The 23,680-nt window shown below is 40.9% G+C and overlaps 1 protein-coding gene across 2 annotated transcripts in view; it reads left to right on the top strand.

Moving 5' to 3' along the window:
- Positions 1–20,437, top strand: part of LOC138582748 (stress-70 protein, mitochondrial) — a 1,916,616-nt gene extending 1,896,179 nt beyond the window's left edge. For both annotated transcript variants that reach the window (XM_069654348.1, XM_069654347.1), the window contains one exon: positions 19,125–20,437. In XM_069654348.1, the coding sequence (XP_069510449.1) occupies positions 19,125–19,214 (90 nt within the window). In that variant the 3' untranslated portion in view covers positions 19,215–20,437. The remainder of the gene's footprint in view (positions 1–19,124) is intronic.
- The last annotated feature ends 3,243 nt before the right edge of the window (positions 20,438–23,680 follow it).

Raw genomic sequence — 23,680 nt, 5'->3', positions numbered from 1 at the left:
GGAAGGTCTCCTCCACTTTGCCTATGCTGACGTATATCTGTATGTCATCAGCATACGGCTAAAAGTTCACCCTATGCTTCCTCAAAATATCCATCAGTGTACATAGGTATAGATTAAACAGGGGAGAATGGGAGGATCTTGTAGCACTCCACAGGACTGGGCTAGAGAGTCAGATCCCCAGCCTCCCAATCTAACCTGCAGTTGCCTACCTGATGGAAAGGACTTGAACCAAGCAAGAGCCTGTGGTGACACTCTTCCAATCACACTCAGTCGATTGATTAAGATACAGTGGTCCGTCGTATTGAAAGCAGCCGAAAAATGTCCAGCATGACCAACAGAGTTAAATTCCCCGATCCGCCGCTGTCATCCCATGGGCTATCTGGAGGTTGAGGAGGTTTTGAGCCACCATGATCTTGATTGCTCGTGACTGGGTGAGAACTTGGTATTCAGAGCTCTTAGACTTGACCATCTGTCCACCTCTCCGGCTGCCTAGGCGGCCGGACCTTCTTTCCCAGTCGGAAGGTTGGATGCTGCATGCAGGCCCAGAGTCTCTCAACCTACATGCGTGGCTTTTGAGAGCATGAGGTATAATGACTGGGACCTCTCAGAAGAATACTTGAGGTATTACCGGATGTACGCAGACATTCTACGAGATCCTTGTATGCATGCAGGTGGAGAAAGTTAGATGCGTGGTGTGGGGAACACAGGATAGACCCTGTTGCTTGTCCCACAATTACAGTGATGGAGTTCCTTCTGTCACTGGCCTCAACAGGCCTTGAGATAGGCAGAGTCAAAGGCTACTTGACGGCTTTGTGTTCAATAGGTCACTGAATCTGGGATCATTCTTCACGGTTCTGGTAATGACCCAATTTCCGAAAGGCTTTGTAAATAGATTCCCAACTGCTCTGTTTCTGGTTCTGGACCGAGGCCTCAATTTGGTATTAACCTTTTTGGTGCTGGCTCTGTTTGAGCCCATGCATTTGTGTTCTGTCGGGTAACTTACCCTGAAAACCGCTTTCCTGGTGACAATAGTGTCAGTGAGATGTGTGAGTGAGTTTCAGGCTCTATCTTGCAAGCTGCTCTTTCTGCGATTTTTCAAGTAGAAGGCTTCCCCCCAGAGTATGTCCTAAATGTCTGCCTGTAAGTGCACGAAAGTGTGCTGTTGGCTGTTCGCGGTGCGAGGCGCGAGCGCAAGTCGCATTGCGAGAAGTTCAATTAAGAGAACTAGAGACTAATACATGAGAGGTAACTAATTAGGTCTGCTTTTTAATTTTTTTAAAAACGCAATACAGATTTTAACTAAAAGATTCCACCTGTGTATATTACAATAAAGGTGTGTGGAATTATAATAGTTATTTAACATTTTTCCTGTTCTTAAAATATATTTCGGTTGAGAATGAATTTAAGATCTAACAACAGCATTGATATTGAAGTGAAAAAAATTACGGAGATGATTCAGCGCCCCAATCGTGCGTGCAAAAGAAAGATCATAGGCAAACAGGGTCTCCTACCGGAGGCCAAATTAGCCAAAATGACGTCATTTTTTGACAAAATTGAGCCAATAAAGTCTGCTAATTCTATACTAGCTGAAAGTGTCAGATCGGAGACAAGCGCTGAATTAGTAGAAGATCTTGCTAATAGACTTCCATGTATCGGTTCTAAGTTTCTTTCTGAGTTGTTAGAAAGCCAAAACAACAAAGAGGAGCTGAAACCACTCAAGGGTAGTCACACCTTAGACTACTGTAACTCATGTACCGATATGGCTATATGGAGTAGTACTGCAGTGCACCGACCGGACTTACCCTATTCTATAGATCTAAAAAAATGGCAAGCACCCGACCCCATTACCCATACATCAACTAAACAAGACATATGTTACGATACTGCCCCCAAGATGGACAGCAGTTTGAATTCCAGTCAATGGTGCAAATTAGATGGAAGCACTAAAGACAGAATTATTGTCGACCCCATCTCAGGTTTAATAAAATACACTGCCACTTGCCTTAATGAGATAAATACAAATACAGCTATTCCCAATACCTGTATGAATGCTAGTATGATCACCATAAACAGCCGACAATCTGAGGAGAATGAGAGCTTTACACTCATGAAAAATGAGGAATTGTGGGAAGCTCTAGAGCGAGTGCTAAATGAGATAGTTGAAAGATGTGACATAATTGAACGAAAGTTAGATAGTCACACTACTATACTGCAAGTTCACTCCTCTAAAGTAAGCACAACATTCAGAGAAACTTCCACCAATACTGAACCAATTATAACCCCAAATACACAAAGCTGTCCTGTGATCGACGTAAATACATCTAAGGCAATACATGACCATCAAGTGGGATATTCTATTGATTCTAATGCGACAGTTTGCTGGTATAAGAAAAAGCTGAAAAAAGGCAAAAAAAAAGCAATGTACCAAAGAAAACTGGAAAAAATTCAGCAACCATCCTCACGTGGGGTGTGTGAGAGACCATTCACGAACGGATGTATCGTAAATGATGAGACTCTGCCCAATAAAGTAGAAAAATGTGCAATTATCAGTTCAGAAGAGGGTACGATGGAAGTTATGAAAACCAAACCAACCCATATTACCAAAGAACCTAATTTCTTCGGTAAACATACAGTTACAATCCACGCTCCAGTCGATAAGACTGGTAATGGTAGCATCAAAAAACAAAAAAATCCAAGTAAAACCTGCAAGATCCCAAAACAAATTAAGCTAGTGGCACCAACACTTGATGAATGGGTAGTCCCTATAAGTCAAAAAGAAAAGCGAGGTAAAAAGACGAATAAGAATAATGAAATCTCTACCAAGGTACTAAAAGCCATTAAAACTCTCTTCTTAGAAGAGAAATTCGAACCTGTTCTCAACCTAGTTTCATCTTCTGAGGCTGTCCTCGCCCATGAATGTGAAGAGGCAGAGAAACTAGTAGAAAAAGCTGTCCGCTTTGGTGAAAATAGTGACGACAAAGTGTACGATCCTGCCTATAAGAGAGACCCATTACACTTTGTCAAGGCACTACAGTTTCAGGCAATTGATAAACATGATCCCTTAGTGTTACTAAATAGACATCGAATAGTCGAACTCTGTTCTCTAGTAGTACCGTTGCGGATGGTAAAAACTAGTGACTTTAAGATCGTTGACCAACTAGTAACTCCAAATTCAATTACGACTAATGTATGGTGCCTAGAAGACTCCATCCATGAATTTATACTTAGTTACCATGAGTGCTTTACTAAACTTGGATTCACCTGCACAGAAACTTCTATGCGTAGAGTGAAATATCAAAGATTACCAGTCGAATTAAAGAGAAATGCGAATGTAAGATCAGTAAATCTGACTACGACTCACATCGACATTAATTCGAATTCATCACATAAATGTACCAAAGCAATAGTAAATCAAATCCAAGCTAGTAAGGATAACCAATCGAGAATACCCGGTAATGTAAAAGCTCATGGTATGTCTAATAGTGATCCAAACACCGCAGGCTATTGGCAATGGCTTCCAATAGAATTTAAATCCAGATTGGAACAAAGTTCCTGATGACACTTGCATGATGATCTCATGGAACACCAGAGGGAATATGCATTATGAGAAGAATGCGGGTCTCCTTAATAATTTAGACATATTTAGTTTGGTCACACTGCAAGAGACATGGTTGTGTGACCCCTGTGAAATAGATGGGTGGTGCTCCTTTCAAAGTTTAGCATGTAAAGGGTTGAAAGGCCGCCCGAAAGGTGGACTCCTAACAGCTATCAAATATCCATGGACCGGTGTGAAATCTAGCTGGTCAAATAATATGATCCTGGGAGTGATTGTCAAAACTAATAGCATCCACCTTCCCAATTTTTTGTTGATAAACATATACAACCCCCCAAATGGAATTAAGAACAAAGAGAACATTGAGATGTTAACTGAAATATTGTTAGAATACAATGCTGTGCTACCTATCATTATCGCAGGAGATTTTAATGCCAAGATATTCTTACCTGTAGACCCTATGTGTGACGATAAGATCTCTGGCCCCATTACTAGGGATTTTCCCAATAGGTGTGGTGATGCTTGGTGTAAACTGATCATTAGCCAACAGCTTTTAATGCTAAATGGCCACACTAAAAGTGATACCAACCGTGGGATAACAAGAGTTGGCTGGGGTAGTTTATCCACAATTGACTACATCTTAGTAAATGAAAAAGCCAATAGTTTTATTATTGATATGGCAATAGGCAGTCGTGAAGAAAGTGACCACTTTCCACTTGTTGTGATGCTGGAACACCCCAAAGACGAGGCAGACTTTCATATGGCTGGGAATATTAAATGCAATAATGCGGCTAACCGAATTTCTTGGAATCCTACCAATTTAAAAAAAACTAATTGCGTAGCCGTTAAAGAACTGCTAGAATGGTGGGAGTCGATTGATGCTGGGCAAACTGCTACTGACAATACATTGATTGTCACATATGAAGCAGCCATAAGTAAGATCAAAGTAACCTCCTCTAAAAAACGAGAGTATTCCAGCAATGGTGAAAAATGGAATCTTACTCATGGCAAACATAATTCCTATGACCCGACAATAAACAAAGCAAAAAACATCTTAAGGAAGGCTATAAAGCATATTGCTGAAATCAAGAGCACCGAAGCTACCTCACAAATAAAATGGCTAAAAAAACAACACAAGAAGTGGATGAGTAACCATAAAAGATTCAAGGCAAGTGAAATCTGGTTAAGGATTGCAGACCAAGCGAGAAGTAATAACCAACAAGGGATGTGGAGAGTGATAAACGATGCAAAAAAACGTAACCTCCCTATTAATTGCGTGGGAGAAAATGAGTGGATTATGCACGTTATACATACCCTGGGCTCTGAAGAGAGTATTAAAATCAGCCCATTGTCTCGACGAGCAATCTGGGTAGGTAACTTCTCTGAATCCTCCTTGGTAAATATGATAAGGAAATTGCATACCTCTAGAGCCACTGGCCCTGATGGGACATGTAATGCTCTTTTACGTCTATCTCCAGAAGTTTGGGCTAAAGCCTTATATCTGTTGTTTAGATGGATTGGCATGAATGGGGTGATTCCAAAAACATGGCATGAAAGTGTCATTTTGCCAATCTACAAAAAGGGAGAGTGGAAAGACCCACGTAACTATCGCATGCTAGCAATGCTAGATATTCCGGCTAAATTATTTGCAAAAGTTTTGCTAGACGACCTTGACATATGGATAGAGAAGAAGAAGATCCTACCAATATACCAAGCAGGGTTTCGAGCGAAATCCTCCACTACTCATAATATAATTAATCTAGTATCAGCAATTGAGTATTCTTGGTATGTTCGCGAACTTCCAGTATATGTGGTGTTCATAGATTACTCTGCGGCCTTTGATACTGTAATAAGAGGTAAACTTTGGTCCAAATTAAAACTTTGGGGGATTCCCGAAGGCCTTCTAGCTATGATACAGTTATTATATTCTGATACCTCTGTCAGGATACGTCTAGATGGTGAAGGACGGCTCTCCCAACCAATTTCCACCTTTTGTGGAGTAAAACAAGGCTGCAGACTAGCAGCAACTTTGTTTAATCTTTATCTAGCCGATTGCATGAATGAGATAGACAAAAACATCGTTAACCCAGTGCGGACGGGCACAATAGAGTTACCCTGGTTAGGCTATGCCGATGATTTGGTTTTATTAGACTACACACCGGCAGGTCTTCAATCAAGATTAGATTGTCTACTCCATTTCTCTGAAAATAATGGGTTAAAGATTAACATCGCAAAAACAAAGGTAATGGCATTTCGAAACACTACGAAGCATACACGGTCTAACAACTTTAAATGGATGCTGAATTCAGAAATACTTGAAAAAGTCGACTGTTACCGTTACTTAGGAGTCATAATTGACTCTAAGCTACTATTGAAACCCCACTGTGAGGCTACTAAACTGCTATGTTTAAATAACACCGGTGCCATTAGTAAATTTATAGGAAAACAAGGAGGCATCTCTGTAAATACAATTTTATTACTGTACGCAAGTAAGATAATATCCTGCTTATTATATGGGGCTGAGATCTGGGGGAGTAAATTTACCAATGAAATGTGTTTATTAGAAGGAAACATTTTAAAAACACTGTTCAGGTTACCTAGTTCAACATCTTGTGAATACATTTTATTAGAATGTAACTTTAGATATGCGAAAGACATTTTAGAATACAAATCCGCAATGTTATACGCTAAATTAAGTATGCTATCTATCAGTACTTTTGTGGTTGAACTGATGAAAACATTCACCAAGGAGGGTCATAAAAAACAGTTTGTATCCTTAAGCAGATTACATACGATATATGGGAAATGGGCGACAGTTAATTCAAAGAGTTGGCTACTCCTCAAACAAACTAAGATTAAAAACGTATTACAAGGAACTGTATATAGTCATGCAAAAGAACGTGATATGATTACTCTGTCCACAAAATCCACTAGTGGCTTATTCCTAGAATACTGGACGCCAGAAACTGTGATTTGCGTTTCCGACCGCAGCCACTATAAGACAGTACTTTTTGTTTAAGTTCAACCGTTGTGATACTCTGGAAATTTTAGGAGCTAAACTCAAGCTCGAGAGAAATATAAGGTTCTGTCGATTATGTGGAACCCTAGAAATCGAAAATGCGAAGCACTTAATATGTTACTGTGAAAGTCTTACAGTTATTCGTGGAAAATTTCTCTTTCGCTATAATAACACCAGTATCACTGAGGATGTTGAGATATGTTGAGATTATTTGGAAAAAACTACTAGAAGGAAACGATATCAATTTAATATATCATATGATGAAATTTTACAAACTAGTCTTAATAATTTTAAAGGATTTATCTGAGAGTATTTTTGTATGAAATTTGTTTTTAACTTTTATGGATTGTGTGATTTTTGTATGTTAAATTGTTTGTATGTGTAAATTGTTTGTATATGTAAAGCCATTATTTGGCTATGAGCATATTATAAATAAATAAATAAATAAAATGTCTGCCAAAAGCATGGATTTGTCAGTGTTTTTTCCACCTCCACATCCCTTGAAGGATGAGAAAAGGCAGAGAGGTCGCTCAGCTTCTATTAAGCTAGGACAGTAGAATTATTTAGGGTGTCCAGTCAATTGGTCGACAGACAAATGGTCGACACATTATTTAGGCATAAGGGTCTGGTGGCTTTCTGTCTGTCCAGGAAGGGTCTGACTCTGTCCAAACAGACAAATTCTCGCTGGATTATTCTCTGCATTGCTGAGTGTTAACAGAGAGCAGGAAAAGATCTGCCTACAGGTATTGGGGCACATTCTACAAGGGGCATGGCGGCATCATCAGCCTTGCAAAGAGGAGGGCTGGTGAAAGAGATATGTTGACCAGCAACGTGGTTGCCACTCCACACGTTCACTAAGCATTATTGCTTAGATGTGGCACATGGTTCTGATGCGCAAATTGGCAGAGAATTGTTGCAGAGCTTCATTTTCTGAGGGCTTTCATCCCGCCTCTGTACTCTTTCAGATGAGGAATCTGTGGGAGAAAGCAATCCAGTAAAGGAGAAATTACTTACCAGTAATGTTCTTTCTGTGGATTCTTTTCCTGCAGATTCCTCATCACCCTCCGATCCTGCCCATTATGAAAGTGGTGTGTTGCTGTTTCCTGGTTGTGATGACGATTTGATGTTAGGCACGGTTGATGCCTCTTTGTTTGGGTACTGTCAGCTGGTTGTTTTCAGTACGGTGTCTGTACCTCACATATGATTGTTTTGGCTGTCGTTGAGCCAAATCCTATGGATTCTTCCTCCCTGGCTGCTGAGCTCAGCGGGGTAGTGGGGAACTGAGGTACGGGGGCGCAGTGTTAAAGTATATGTATGGCCGACATTATGTTCTGAGTCGAGGAGTGGCACAGCCGCGTTAAGAAGTCGATGGTCGAGGTCTAGTCGTACTGTAGTCCCTGTTGAAGAGTTTCCTAGCAGCTGACGCTGGAAGGATATATTATAAGAAGAGGAATCTGCGGGAGAAGAATCCATAGAAAGAATATTACTCATAAGTCATTTCTCCTTCTATACCTTTGGATCTAAGAATACAAGGCAACGGTTCCATGGCAAGTGCCAACAGAAGTGGAGAGAAAGGGAGACCCTGCTATGTACCTCGCTTCTTCTCGAATGGGGAAGAGGTATTACCATTGATCAGTACCCTTGCTTAAGGGATGTGTGCATAATAGCTTAGTTAAAAATAGAAAGGTTTCCCTTACACCCATTCTTTTTAGCACCTTCAACGAGAAAGTTCCAATCTAGAGAATTGTAAGCTTTGTCAGCATCTAAAAACATTGCCACCACCTAAAGTTTAGGATCTATATGTGAGAGTATTGCAAATAGCTGTCTAAGATTAAACTGGGTGGAACTCCCGGGAATCAAACCTGATTTATCCGGCAATACCAGCCAATATATTATGGGCCCCATCTATGAACTTGCACATTGACCAGCATGTTGTTGTCTGCATTCAATGACAATGTTCTATACAAGAAACACAGAGTCCTGCCTTTACCCGTTTAGGTGAACTAATTAGTTGTTCCTCCTATCCTAGAAGACAGAGTTCCAACCTTTACAGCTTCATGATTTACCTTAGGTAAGATTTGTGTTTTGTAATAGTCAACCGTTATTCTGTCTGGTCCTGGAGTCTTACATATGTATAAGTAGCAGATAGCAGCAATACCTGGTATTGTGAGGGGCATAGCAAGGAGTTCACAGTGAAATTCTTCTGGCCCATGCTAATATTGGTTAATAACTGACACAGGGAATGATTCAGATACCCTATAGATGGCGGAGTAGTAATCAATAAAACCTGTGTGATGTTTTCATGATCCCTGTATATTGCCCTTACCAATTCAATCTCTTCAGTCAATAGTGGTGATGTCTCCTCTTGAAGAATCCAGGATAACATCTTGCTGTGATGCTGCTCTTTTCCATATCTGCTGACTGAGGCCCTACTGGGTATGAACTTGATTTCTCGGTCAGCAGCCTCACTGAATCTATCTAATTTCACTTTTATTTAAGCTAGCAAGCTATTTCCATGTACTTAAGCTCTAGAGATTTGAGAGCCTTTTCAGTAGCATCCAGTGCCCCTAATTGATTTTACAACCCCAGATTTCGGAAATACATACCCCTTACTCCCAAAAAGGTTCCCAAAATATTTTCTATACTACCTAAAGACATTAATTTAGTTGAGACATTTCCCTATCCAAACTGGTCTTAAAAAGACCTCTCTATAAGAGCATCAAATTTGAATCTCCAGTGTTGTAACTGTTTTCAGAGGAGCATGGTCCGCTACAGTCCTGGGCAAAATGGTGCATGAAGTAACTCTACCAGACATGTATCTACGCTAGAATATGAATTGTTCAACCTCCAGTAGTACATATATTCCCTTGACGTGCCCTTCAGCTGCCTTGAACATCTCCCAGATCATATTTGTCACAGAGCACGATCAGGGAACTTGTAGCACTACCGAGAGGTCTCAACGCAGATGCACATCTATGCATCATCCAATAATCTTGTTTATATCCCCTCCCATAATAAACGTGTCGATACATTCATGCAGTTTTCCAGACGGGGAGTATAAAAACTGTGATGTTTCCAAATTAAGAGCATACACATTCACAAATACAATCTGGTTCTCCATGAGGTTACCTGTCCTCCAGGTCAGTGATGCCTTTGTTTGAAAACAGAGCACATTCTCTACTAGAGTTGGAACTCTATGTGAGTGGGAGGACCATTTATTCGCACCACAGCCTTGACCAAACCTGGAATGTTTACCACTCGGCCAATGTATTTATTGTATCATAGCCACATTAGTAGTGACGTTTGAGGTAGTCTATAATTTTATGAGCTCTAACAACATTATTTAACCCTCATTCATTACATCTAATTGCAGACATCTGAGATTAATCTGTTGCTAGACTGTGCATTGAGGATAATAGCAATTTATAGTTTTAGTGCATAATAACCTCATTTGTTTGTGGTACAGTCAAAATTTTACTTTTCACAAAATGCAAAATTACAAAACTCATAATACATTGAATTATTCTAAAAATGTTCATTACCTCCATATAAATTACAAAGCATAAAAGAAATCCAAATATATTTCACAATCAATCAGTCCCTTCAACATTAGCATTTTTCTCATATAAAATATTGCTCAATCTCTTAAGGCATGATAACCATTTTACTTATACGCAACCCAATTTTATACATTGAGCCAAAGCGTATTCAGATCTTATTCATTGTTTCAATCTCTTTCAAAAATCTCAAAACTTCCAGCGACAAGAACGTCTCCTTCCCTTCCCAAAGTCGTGACCAAAATTTGTCAGTTGACAACCAAGCATTGTTATGGACAAATCTAGAAAAAAGCATAATTCTGATATCGCTGGTAGCTGAACAAAACATCAGCATATGTGTAACACTTTGTTTTAGGCCCAGACCACAATGATTACAAATCCCATCTGATTCTGGTCGCTTGTTTCAAATCCTCAGCAACTTTTTGGTCACCACTAAATTCAATCTAAATCTCAGAAAATGTGTTCGCCAATGATGGTTGGGGAATCTTTCCAAGTAGGCTGGCAGGTAGCCTAAAGGTTTATCAGCAGGTAACATGCAGTCAAAATATTGTTTTCCAACAAACTAGGGCATAGTGACAACCCAGTCATACTCTGCACATTTTTTCTTTACTTTAACTGGATTGTCAATTAATTCCTTTTTGGTAGACTTACAGTTTGTGAATAATTCCATAACCTCATCCCTTAAGTCATTAAGAAAAGTATTTTCATCTGATTCCATCCCTCTCTTTACCTCTTCATATAGAGATTTTTTCTTTGGTCCAGTATAAACCTCTTTTTGTTACCCGGTAGATGCATGTCCATGCACAACTCTAGGACATAAAGCATTACCACAAAAAAAGCATCTCTTCCCCTTGCCCTTAGCGCCACAAGCCAGATGTCAATCGCCAGTGTAATATTTCCTGCAATCCCAAATTAATAAATGGCAGTCAATGCTCGAGTCCATGCTGTAACCGAAACTCTAGTCGCAACTGCAATGACGCAACAAACACTATAATTAAATATGGGATGTTACTACAGACTCGATATCAAAGGAAATAATGGTAGTGTGTTTAGCTATTAAACTCAACAAGCATTGAACATTGAAGTGAATTAGTTGATCTACCCGGGGCATGTCTTGATCTCGATATGTGAATGTCAAAGGATGATGCCTCTTCAGGGGAGTTGAAGTGAATTAATATCAGTGAGAACCCTCTTTTAGACTTTGCATACAAGTTATTAGAAAAAGACTACCATTTCCCTTAAAATGAAAATTTTGTGACTAAGAAGACGAGCCGAGTAATGAAGATTACTGGAAGCCAGGAGCACGCTCTGCGCACTAGTTGTTGCAGGAACAAGTCTGATGCCAGGAGATTTAAACTGGCAGACCAGCTGACAGGCAGATGCTGGCTGGAGAAAGCTATTTATCTCTGTGCTGACCGAGGGATCGTGGGGCTGGTGCGGTGTCCGTGGAGCCAACCGGGTCGCTGATTTCAAAGAGTGGAGCGGACTGCAAGCAGGAGTACGCTGCGAGAATGGCAGAAGCAAACTAAAGTCTTCTGGGCATTTGCAGGTACTGGAAGACAGCCTCTATGCCACCAAAGCCCAGAAAGATGCAGAACAGATGAGCGGGAGCCGCAAGAGGCAGAGAAGCAGAGGCGGTGAGAGGGAGCAGAACGCCAAAAGACTGCCACAGGCTTGCCGCGAGAGAACCAACATACTCCAGTAAGAGCCAATGAGTCCACCCAAGGGAAGAGGGGACACTGGGACATATTGGCAACCCTGCCAACACCGAATAAACGTGAATGAAATATAGAATGATGAAATGAAAATTTCTTAGAGGCAGAACAGAATAGTATAGGAGACTGTCAGGTTTGTCATTGTATGCAGGACACCTATTAGAGAAGCCCTGCCAGGATAAGTATACCAGGTGGATTCAAAACAAGACTGAACAAATATAAGAGACTATCAAGTTTGTAAGTGTGCATAATGCACATATAAGGAAAGGCCTGGCAGGGAACTATACCAGGCAGACTTCAGTCACAAGAATATATCTATGAGAAAAGCCCTAGCATGAGAATGTACCAGGCAGGCTAAAACTGCAAGAGTATATTTATATAACGAAGACCCTGGTAGGAGAGCGTACCAGGCAGAATCGGGTCGCAATGGAAAATCCCTGGCAAGAGAGTATACCAGGTAGACTCAAGGTATAAGAGTAAATATGTATATAAGAAAAGCCCTGGCAGAAGAATATACCAGGCAAATGCAAGTTACAAATGTGCATGTGAGAAACCCCTGGCAGGTAGGCACACCAGACATCATCAAGTTGAACAGTGTGAAATATGCAGTAGTCAAGGAAGTCCCGATAAGCATACATCAGGACTAGCAAAAGGCTTTGGAAACATATTGAAGATGAGAGAAAACCTGACAGGAGAGTACACAAGGTATCCTAACAAGATACAGACTAACAGCCAAGTTGTTTTGTATACCAGTTGTGTGTTGATCAAGAGAAATTTAAGCAACTGATATTCTTGAATATTAAACATGTTTGAAAATAAGGCGTAGAAAGGGCCTCTGGGTCTTCCGGTAGGGGGCATTTTAACAGCTGTAAATAACATTCAGGGACGTTCAATAGAGTAATATCAGTCAAATTCAGAATCCCTTTTATCAATAATTATAACTGATAATTTAGATGGTATTAACTTTTCAGCTCTTATTAACTTCAATTACAATCCGGTTAGAAAAAGGAGAGTGCGCAGGCAAAGGTCAACCTTTAAGCGAAAAACCTGATAAGAGCTGTGGTACAAATAGTCATCAGCAATCGTGTCCCTAGTATTGTGTCTGTCCAATACTGTACAGTAATTTGAAAAAGCAAGGGTGGGGCACATATGGATTGCGCCAACTTTCAGACTTTCAAAATGTAAATTTTGAAACAGCAGAGTGTTTTTTTTAATTATTTGTTTTGTTTCAAAAAATAAACCTTTACAAATATTATTTAGAACAAGGAAAGAAAGGAGAAAAATATAACTTAAATGATTACAGACAATTACATAAACCATTTCTAGCTAAATACAGATTTCATGTCAAACGGAATAAATAAAATTCCCTTTACATACCGGAAAACAATAACACTACTTAACACATTTCAGATAAAGAAAATACAAGACATACAATAGCCTCACAGTCAATTAAAAATTTGTATTAAAAACACATAATCCATGAACGATAGTTCATCTTATAAGATAGAATTTAACACACATTATACACTCATCTTGTCCAATGTAATTCCAGCTGCTTGGGTTAATTTTCACCCATGCATAAAGCTAATCTATATTTCATGCAGGGCAGTCTGTCCCAAACCACAGATTTGTGTCAAAAATCTCACTTTAGCTATTTTTAAAGCTATTGCTTTTCCATGGAGCATCTCCCACCATAACATCTCAAGATTGACAGCATCAGGATCAGGAACAAAATTGATGAATGCAATAATCCTTTGAGGTTACAAAATAACACATTCCACCAAAAGATGTTTCAATTACAGACGGGTGTTTGCAGAATCTACAAGGTAGATATATGCCCAACCCATCTCTAATTTGTTTTATCTCCCCTGTCAATTACACGTTAAACCTAAATCTTAAATATATGATGCGAAAAGTGGGAAAAGTGGGATCTGGGAATTTTATTAAATATGTTTCCGGAGTTCTGATTAGTTTACCATGGGGGACAAGATGGAAATCGATTTTTGAGGCTCGTACTGATTCCACTGGGTGTTTCCAATCAATGTTTTGCAATAATTGCTTGATTTTAGTCGTGTTTGTAATCAAAGTCTCATACTTTATGCCTGTTTCTTCAAGTAGTTTAAGACATTCAGCCTCATTACGAGGCGGGCGCAAAGGGATACCGGGCACCGTTAAGGACATCAGTGCCGGTAATCCCTTTGCGCCCTATTCCGAGGTCCCTTAGCGGGTCCCTTCCGTAACGCCTGGTTCTACCTGGCGTTCTGGACAGGGCCTGTTAAGAGACTTCAGAGCTAATAACAGTACCGCAATTTGTGGTACCGTTATTAGCGTCTTCCACCTTCCCATTGAGCCCTATGGGGGCTGAAATTGGAATGGGGAATGGCTTTTTCAATGGGGACTTACCGGTCCCGCAAAGGTTGGAATAGACTGGTAAGTCCCCATTGAACGAGGGCGGTCTCGGTACCGGTATTGGAGGTAGTCATGTCCCTGACTACCTACAACCTTGGAATGAGGCCCATTGTATTTGTAGTGTCAGAAGCCAGGATGAATCAGAGCAACCCCTTTTTAGTTTGTCTCCTAAAGATGCAAGGAGGTTATTTGGAGCGGCCAGGATCAAATTCCTATAGGGTGCTAGTCTTCTCCACTGAGTCATACATTCAAGAGATAGATGTTCCAACTCAAATCGCAGAGTATTAAGGGGCACACTTTTAGGCAAACAGTAAATGAGTTTACACCAGATTTTACTTTCCAGTTCCTTCAAAAGGGAAGGAGAATAAAAGGGTAAGTTTTCCAACCCATAGAGCAATTTTGGAACCACTTTTAATTCATAAAATCTCAAAAGCAGAATAAGTGAATACTTACAATATTTGTTAGCCACCTTCTATATCTGTGAAATCAAGTTGGGAAGTCTGTCTAGTATACAATTACGGTATAGATTTTTCCTATGACAGTCAAAGACCGGATAGCCCAAATACTGCATAGATCTAATTCTCGGAAGTGTAATGGTGTTTAAATGCCATCTAAATGAGATTTTATTTTTACGATTGGGTAAAGTCTTTATGACTGTTTTTTTACATTAATTATAAGGGCATTTTCTTTGGTGTAGGTTTCGAAAGCCATGAGCTTACGTTGAAGACCTATCGGTGAGCCATCCATTAAGAAGAAATCGTCCACGTATGCACACCAATTTGTAATGCAGCCATCAATTTTTGGGGATATCAAGAAGTTGGCTTCCAGACTCATCCAAGTATCCGAGACATAGAATTAAAAAGGGTTGGTGCAAATAGACACCCTTGACGAAGTCCATTTGCAGTAGGTATTGGACTTGAAAGATCTCCCTATAAATTTAAGCGGACCTGAATTAGGGTGCCCTCGTGTAGATGAATTAAAATGGGAAGGATACCCCAAGGCATCTCAAGTTGAAGCAACTTATTCCACAATAATGCACGGTCTACTTTATCGAAGGCCAAAGAGAGGTCAACTGCCACTATATAAATGGGAGGGGCCGATGGCTTACATGCTTTTTCCAATAGCAAAGTAAATAAAAGTCCACCAATTTCTGTGCCCATGCCTTTACGGAAGCCACATTGTTTATTAGAGAGGATATTTCCTGATTCAGTCCAATCAACTATATGTTTGAGGATCATACCTGCAAAGATTTTAGAATCAGTATCCATTAACGCTACCGGGCGATTTTTTGTGAGAAGCAAGGAGTTCAAAAACTGAAAGTTCTTTAATTAGGTCCTCATGGGTATTTACATTGTCCCAACAGAAAAAATGAAGTACAGTAGTATACAATTCTCTAAATTAATTAAAAACCTCCATACGTGTTTTACCACTATGCTTCTAGTGGGTCATGAGGAGATATTGTGTTATTTCTAGTTAACATATGTCCTTAGATGTAAATAGCCAAGGTTGGTTCATTTGCAAATTGCCTTTCTTGTGTAGGTTTTCTTGTTTGTACAAGCATTCCCTTTAGGTTCTGTTTTCTGGGATACAATTTACCTTGTGGATTTACTCAAAAGCCATCCCACGGAAGGGATCTGGGTAGAGCAGATCTAACTCGGTAATTAATGAAATAGAGAATGTGCTAGTTGATTTTTCATGTGAGGGAGAGAGGCGATTGATTATTATTGTGGGTTACCTGAATAGTGTGTGTCCTCAAATGAACCCGGATGATGCCGATTTTGACCGATCATAAGTTATAGAGTCCATGCCATGAATTAAAGGGCTTAAAACACAGTAATGGTCACATCTGGGTGCGTTTCTAGCAAGATGGGGCGTTCTAACAAATGAATACGTATTTTGAGCCATTAGCAAAGCCACAAGTGACTTGGCATGGGAAGCGACTTGGCATGGGAAGCGAATCCACCATTGACTACCTCTACATGGCGAACATTGCTGCATCACAAATAAGATACTTCAGTATAACAAAGACTAATTGGAGCAATCACGCCATTTTATCTGCTTCCATTACAGTCTTAAGTGCCGAAACACTCATTGTAAGGTCTAAGTGTGTTGACCTGATCATTAATTCAAAGAGGAATAGGGTGTCTCAGTTTGCTAAAAATCACAAACAAGTCACAAGGCTTAATTGTTTCGGTTGTTCTTGAAAGCTCTACAGTACATATCTTGTCGATTAACATCAATCTGCACACACTTCACATAAAGAAAATGTTGCTATACACACGAATGAACACAGGAATGGAGGATTTTGAGCCAAATAGAGGAAACAAATGTTTTGTTGTGAATGCTCTGTGCTGCCATATTGATAACGGGCTGTGCATGTCTGCTTTTAATGGCCTGTTGAAAGTTGCCATTTAATTAAGTTTATTAATCACTGGATGAACACACAAAATGAGTCTTTCCAGTGATAATTAAAGAGCAATGTGTCCACACTTATGCTCTCCAGTACAATAAGGCTGAGGAATGTTTCCATTGACTGTGCCCCAAGAGGAGCTTGAGCTTTTCCGTCTCCAGGAAGAGGGTCTTCCGAACATACCCGCTTTTTGGTGAGCTCTGCTGTTGATTGTGCAGGCAAAGCTGCAACCAGGCACTCTGTTTTCGTGGATTGCCCTCTGCATCTTCGAATTCTATGCTTTGGTTTACAAAAAGGTGCTGATTGGTCTTTGGGGGCTCATTGCGTTAAAGGTCTTCATGTGACTGCTGCTGTTCAGTTTTCCTGCCCAGGACATTGGCCATGCAGCAATGGGGGCTTCATTGCATACGCCAGTTGGGTTCTTTGACTGGGGACGATGCAAGATTATCTTTTTTTTGGTCCTCCAGAGGTTTCTGTGAGGCTGCTTGTTTCTCGCTATTCTTCCTCTTGCTTTTCGATATGGCTTTCAGAGTCTTTCAAAGATGAGGAATTTGCGCAAGGAAGATATCCTTCAGGAGAAGTAAGGACTTGTTTCGTAATGTTGTTAATAGAGGATTAGTCCTTCCTCCCACAGATGCCACATTATTGTCCCCCTACTGTACCCGTTAATTGCTCTTAATCTTTGGCTGTTCTGCATCTGAGTGCAGGGAAAATGAGCAGTACTGAGGTAATCTGGTGCAGTGGCTCCGTATATATCCTATGCAGAGCCAGGCCGCCCTCGTTTCCAATCCAGTCTGCAATTGTGGGGATTATTCGGAGATGGCAAATCTGGGAGAGGAAGCCCTTTTCCATCACAAAGAACTTTAACAAATAAGGTGTTCTTTTCCTGCACCTGTATTTGTTTATCCACGTTCTGGGTCAATCTCCCCTGTAATAACGTTTATGGATTTGGGAGGTGGGGGAGCACAGATGTTATTGCATTGATGTTATTGCACACAGCTGTATTTTACTTCCTCTCTCATGCGGCCATCATGTACCACATAGCAGAGCTGCAGGACCTCCAAGTCAAATGTCATCAATAGAAATACCTTTCCCTGCGGCACACATACTGCATATGTAGGACTTCAGATTTGTTCACCTTGACCTTTTCCTTTATATTGTCTCGCCTCCTAATTCTTAGGTGCCTTAGATGTCGTGTTTTGCTGTGATTTTGACTTGAAGAACTATAGCCACCCTCTCGAGACTGTTGGCCTTCTCGAGCAGTCTGTCTAGGGCCCTGAGGACGACTCTCGCCATAGTGGGCCTCTCCTGCAGCTTCCCTCCTCATTTCTCATCTCATCTCTCTGGTGTGCCTGGCCATGTAATTCCTGCTGACTAGTGCACAGTAATTATTGCCTCACCTTCCCCCAGCATGTCTTCCGCTTTTCATGGCATTGGAGCTGTGCACACTCTGGCAGGGAGACGTGTCCATAATGACGCCTTGGGTTTGGCTGGTGGAGGCTGATGGGTGAAATGCATTGCCCGCACATCACTTTACTACACCTGCCAGGTGTGGGTCTGGGATCTTCAGATTTCTCTGCAGTGCCACTCAGCGGGTGGCAATCCTATTCGCTGGCGGGTCACAATCGACCAATAAAATGAACCGGCATCCTCAAGCTCACCGTTGCAATTACGTATAATTGTATTTGCTGCTTTTGTATGATAATTAGCAATGTGGTCTTTTAAAAAAAAAAAGCATTTCTAATTACAATGCACTGTAATGTGTGGATATGTAAATACCTGTTGCAAGCTTAGAATGTGCACTTTTTGTTGTATTGTTTGCCTTATGAGTAGTTAAGAAAACACTGCATACGATTGTATAAGTGTAGACCAGCACAGACTAGCTTCTTCAAAATACTGTCTACCTTTTGCAAGAGATTGATCCAAGGTTGATGATAATTAATGAAACTACGTATCAATGTTACCGCTTGGATTCTTGTTTACGTCCGAATATACCCATATAGGGATTTAGCGTTTCAGATAACCCACCTGAATCCTTTTCATGCCACTACTAGACATTCTGCTTTAACTATACATTAAAGACCACTTCCGTCAGTGAATCAGGATGCCCAATCATGCAGAATCGAACTGCCCCTCGCCCTGCCCTCCTCCCTTTTCTTTGGATGCTTGGCGGACTAGGGTTCTGAATTGGGTGTGAGGGTAAGGTGTGAATGAGCTTGCTTTCCATGACAGATATGATGGGTTTGGAAAATACAGGATGAGCTCATCAAAGACTTCTGTACCACTGACCGTGGAGACAGTGATGGTTTCTTAACATGCCTGAACCACACAGAAATGGGGAGATCTTTAATACCACTACTTGAACTAGCTCTGGATTTAAGGGAGTGGTTAGAACATTTAAACCTAGTTGGGTTTTCATATATTAATCCGCTATGTTGTATTGTTCGTTTGGCTTTTACAGATGGCATCTGAGAAGGAGAGTTCTGGAAGTGGAGAGGCAAGTTCTGAAAAAGCTGATCCGAATGAAGACAAGAAAGAAGGGAAACCGTAGATTTGCTTTAAACTTGCACAGGACTTTGGAAAAATCGAATGCTCGGGTGTACGCTGAGCAGAACTGGGCAACCTTCAGTCTTTCTGTGTTTTTGCAGTATTACATATATAAAAATATATATATGTACATTTTTGATGTATTTAGTCTGTGTTCTGTTCTAGATATTTTTCCTTTGAAAGATTTCTATTCATGCCAATTGTGCAACTTACCTGGACGTTTCAACTTCATTATGTACATCTGATAGTTGTGATCTGCTTTCAGGACTCAAATTGTTTAAACCATCTAGGTCTTTTGTTGTTGGAAAGAATCATCACAAATTGGCATACAAAGTATAAACCAGGTTTTTAATTACAAATTCTAAATCCAGTTCAAAATCAGTATGACATGGACACAGTACTTTCAATTTTCATATTTTGCTCATTCACCCATTGATCCAGGCATGTAGTTGAGCTGAATAACCATTTTTCAAGATGGTGCAACATTTCTGGATGTTTTTGATTTTGCTTTGCATCTAGATCTTTGGCAGAAAAGTTCCATGTTTATACCCAGGCTTGTTTGTTTTCTGCTCCTCAAAATTTCTCCTATAAAAAATAGGATTCATACATTATTGGATCCGGCCAGTTCTTTGTTTCTTTTGAATGCACATGTTAGGTTTCTTTATGTATCAGTCTGGTATGTGTTGGTGTTGCCAAAGATTATTTTAGAATTCCTGTGTCCAGATATAAATAATTGGTATGTTTCAGGTTGCTTCAAATTTTGTTTTAGAATGTAATCCACATGAACATAGATGGGTACTGACCTCAATCGCCTCGAGGTATTTCAGTTTAGGTTGAACGCTGTGCTTATAGTTCTACCTAAACTCAACTCAGTTTTACTGCATAGGATACAGGCATCAGTGTTTACATTCAAATAAATATGATCTGGTCTGTTACAATCACGCTGCCTAATGATTCAGACAAATAGTTTGTTTTAAGGGATAGCACTTAGCACATGCTTTGTCCTGGGGTACATTGATCAGTGTCTAATTGCCATATTGTTGTTAAAGGTTTGGATGGACATATGCCTAGGCAGCAGTAGAATGAATATGTACACTATCAATTTCTCTGTTGGTTTTGGGGATTGCTATTACCCATTTACATCTTGCTACACACCTAACATCAGCTTTAAAGCGGGACATGTATACTAGGATAAAGGAAACCAAAATAAAATAAGCATTGGCATAAGATTGTATGGATCAGTGAGTGAGTATGGTTGTATTTGTAGATGGATAAGCAGTTGTTTGTTGTAGTATGTGTGGATAGATCTGTGTGTCACTATGGTTGTATTTGTGGATGAGTGTGGGAATGGATGAGTTGATTGGATGGATGGATGGATGGTTGGATGGATGGATGGATGGATGGATGAATGAATGAGTGGGTGAGTATGGGTGGATGTATGGGGCCCGCAAAGCTCTTGTTCTGATGCAAGTCTGTGGGGATCATGTACTGCTTCACTTTAGACTGTTGCTTGTCTGTCCTGGGTTGGGTGAGGGACCTCGATGGGGGAAAGGAGGTACCGGACAAACAGTGGCACTAGCTGTTGCACATATGGTATCTTACTTAAATTTGGGTGGCAAACAATGGTGGAGCATATCCCCTTACAGTCCCGGAGAAATGCAATATTGCGATGCCACTCTGTGCATGGCCTGGAGGAGCAGGAGTAGAGATGGCACACAGTGTGTATTGAGATCAGTAGATTGGGGAACAGAGGTTGTAGTATTGAAACCTGTCCTCCTCCCCCTGGGAAATACTGGCTTAGTGGGAAGTGTAGAGTGAAGTCCAGCTGCCTTGCGTCGGAAGCTGTACCAACGCATGTAAAAGGAAACACCCTAGATTCGGCTGGCCAGCATTAATATTCACATCACTGGGGTAGAGGTTTCTCCCTGCCCTTGGTCTGACCATAGTTTTATTCTTTTTAGACTGTTGCAACCCACAGTGCTGACAAGGGGAAATAAGAAAGAATTACCATTGCTTCCAGGAATGTTCTGAAACTCACTCCTGAAGCTAATGTATCACAAAATCGATATAACTGAGGCAGCCAATGATCTAGCTTGGGCCTATCAGTCTACCCTGTCGGTAGCTGTGGATTCAATTGCGCTTTTCAAATCCTGTCACCTACCTAAAAAGAAATGTAAACCCTGTCATTCTCCAGAGATACACGGACTAAAACTAAGTGAAAGGCCTGCAATGCATGGATTAAATCGAGAACTTGGGAGAATAGGGAAGCCAGAAACCATAAGCTAGCTATTATTGAAACCAAAAAGGCTGAGTATGAGTCAAGGATTGTGAACGCTGGCTCAGATGCACGAGAATGCTTTACGATCCTTAGAGAGTTAGACAATCCATGTCCAATGGATATTAAACTCACGAAAGATTAAGCATGGTATGCAACCACTCAGGATGCAATGACCAGAAAAGTTCATAAGATCAGGGAAAACACAAACGTAAGCCAGTCGATAGTGATGGCTTACATAAAATGGAATGCATACAGGCTGCACCCCTCCCCGTAGCGAAGACATTCGGCAGGATTTGTGTACATTTAGGCCAGTTTTAGAAGCCAAAATGACTGACAGAGTGGCACAATTTAAGCCAATCACCTGCAAAGGTGATGATTTCCTAGAAGTTGTGATCAAGGCTTGTGCCCTTTTGCTGATCTCTACCATCACAAAATGTTTTCACACATCTTTTCTGGAGGCCCATGTACCTGAATGTATTAAACATAAAGCAGTTGCATACACTTTATAACTGCTTGGTACATGAGTATTGGACAGCTGTTGGAGTTAAAGTGCTGCAACTGTTTGCAATGACAGAGTGAAGTGCGGCTGACGAGGTCACTAATGTGAATGCAAACGGCATGAAATAAAACAATGATACATGTAACCGCACACCACTTACCCATGACTCCTGCCACACGAGAAATGCAGATCGCAGTAGTATTTAGCAGAGATTGACAAACATGAATACACATATACTGTTACCTTTCAGTAAGCTAAAGTGTAGATAAAAAAAGAGTATCTAGTGAATTCATAACAATGACCTGAAAACCGGTAAAGTGCCAACAAATTTTACAACTTCTTGGTGACCAAATAATGACTACTCTGCTGGAGGACAGAGATGAGTAGTGGCTGAACCACCTACTCCACGCCACATTGCCACTAATACACCAATGATCCCAGCCATAAAGGGGAAAGAGGCACAGCCAGTCATTTTTGTTAAAGTGGGCAGAGGGCAGGCTATATTCTTCAGAAGGGGTGTGAGGTGATACAGTAGCAAGTCAAGCAGCGTTTAGAACAGTCGTTCCAGAGTAAAAAGAATGTCCATTCTAGGCTATCAAAATGAAGGGACTATTAAACATGCAATTCAAACAAACAAATTAAACCACTCAGAACCCATCCCTGTAAAAGAAGCACAGAGAATGCAGAACTTTGTGTGAAAGGGGATTCTTGTTGATAAGAGCAGGGGTGTTCAGACAAGGATTTCTGCAAATGTTAATTTCCAAGGATATGCTCTTGTATAAACAGATAGCAAGGGGGGGCTTAAAACTCACTATCATCCCAGCAAGTTGACTCCTGCCTATTCACATTACCTTTAAGCCTTGTCTTTGGTACTCAGCAACGCCGAGCCGGAATTCTTGGCGCTTGCTGATGTCGAGATGTTAGATGATGCGATCCCCCTGACAGATAGCATCAAGTCTGTTCAAAGGCGCAGCCTCCTGTTGGGTTGAATTGGCATTTGAGATGATGGCTTCCAATGTTTCAGGGAAGTGGTTGAGTCCTCAGCAAGCCGATGACTGTTGGTAGAGTTGGCACTCTAGGTGGGTGAATTGATAGCTTCCAGCAGTTAAGTCAGCAATCAAGGCAGTTGCTCCCACAAGGTGAGCGCACAATCTGGTCAAGAAAAGTCAGTCAAAGGGTCGAGCGGGCGTCTGGATGTCTCGAAGTGCAGCAAGTGGTTCAAAGTTGCGCAGGATGCCAAAAACAGCACTGCATGGCTTGTCTGTTCGAAGTGCATTAAGTGCTGTCGATATGGCCTCAAATATCTAGAGGTAGCGAAACAGAGTTCAATGCTGCTGGGAAGCCCAATCTAGGGTCTCTAGGAAGTTCCTCTACGCCCCTATGACTGCCAGGTAGGTGCAGCTTGTGTCGACCTGCACACCTGATTCTGCTTGGTTTGCTGAGAAAGATAGCACATGGTCGAGGGTGCATGCCATAGGATCTATGTCTCTGTCCCTTGCCCAGTAACAAAACCTTGTCCATTTGCTCTTGTATTGACTCCTGCTGAAGTCACTCCTTGCCCTTTGTATGATCAGCATATTCTCTTTGGACAACTGCAGGTGCTGCAGAGTCACGTTTTCAGGAACCAGGCTGCTAGGGCTAACTTTTCCGGAGCAAGGTGGACCACCCCCCGCTCCCCTTGCTGAGTGGGGAG

This window comes from Ambystoma mexicanum, chromosome 3q (assembly GCF_040938575.1).
Source record: "Ambystoma mexicanum isolate Mex_15411 chromosome 3q, UKY_AmexF1_1, whole genome shotgun sequence".
Lineage (NCBI taxonomy): Eukaryota > Metazoa > Chordata > Amphibia > Caudata > Ambystomatidae > Ambystoma > Ambystoma mexicanum.
This window is presented reverse-complemented; position numbering and strand designations above follow the sequence as displayed.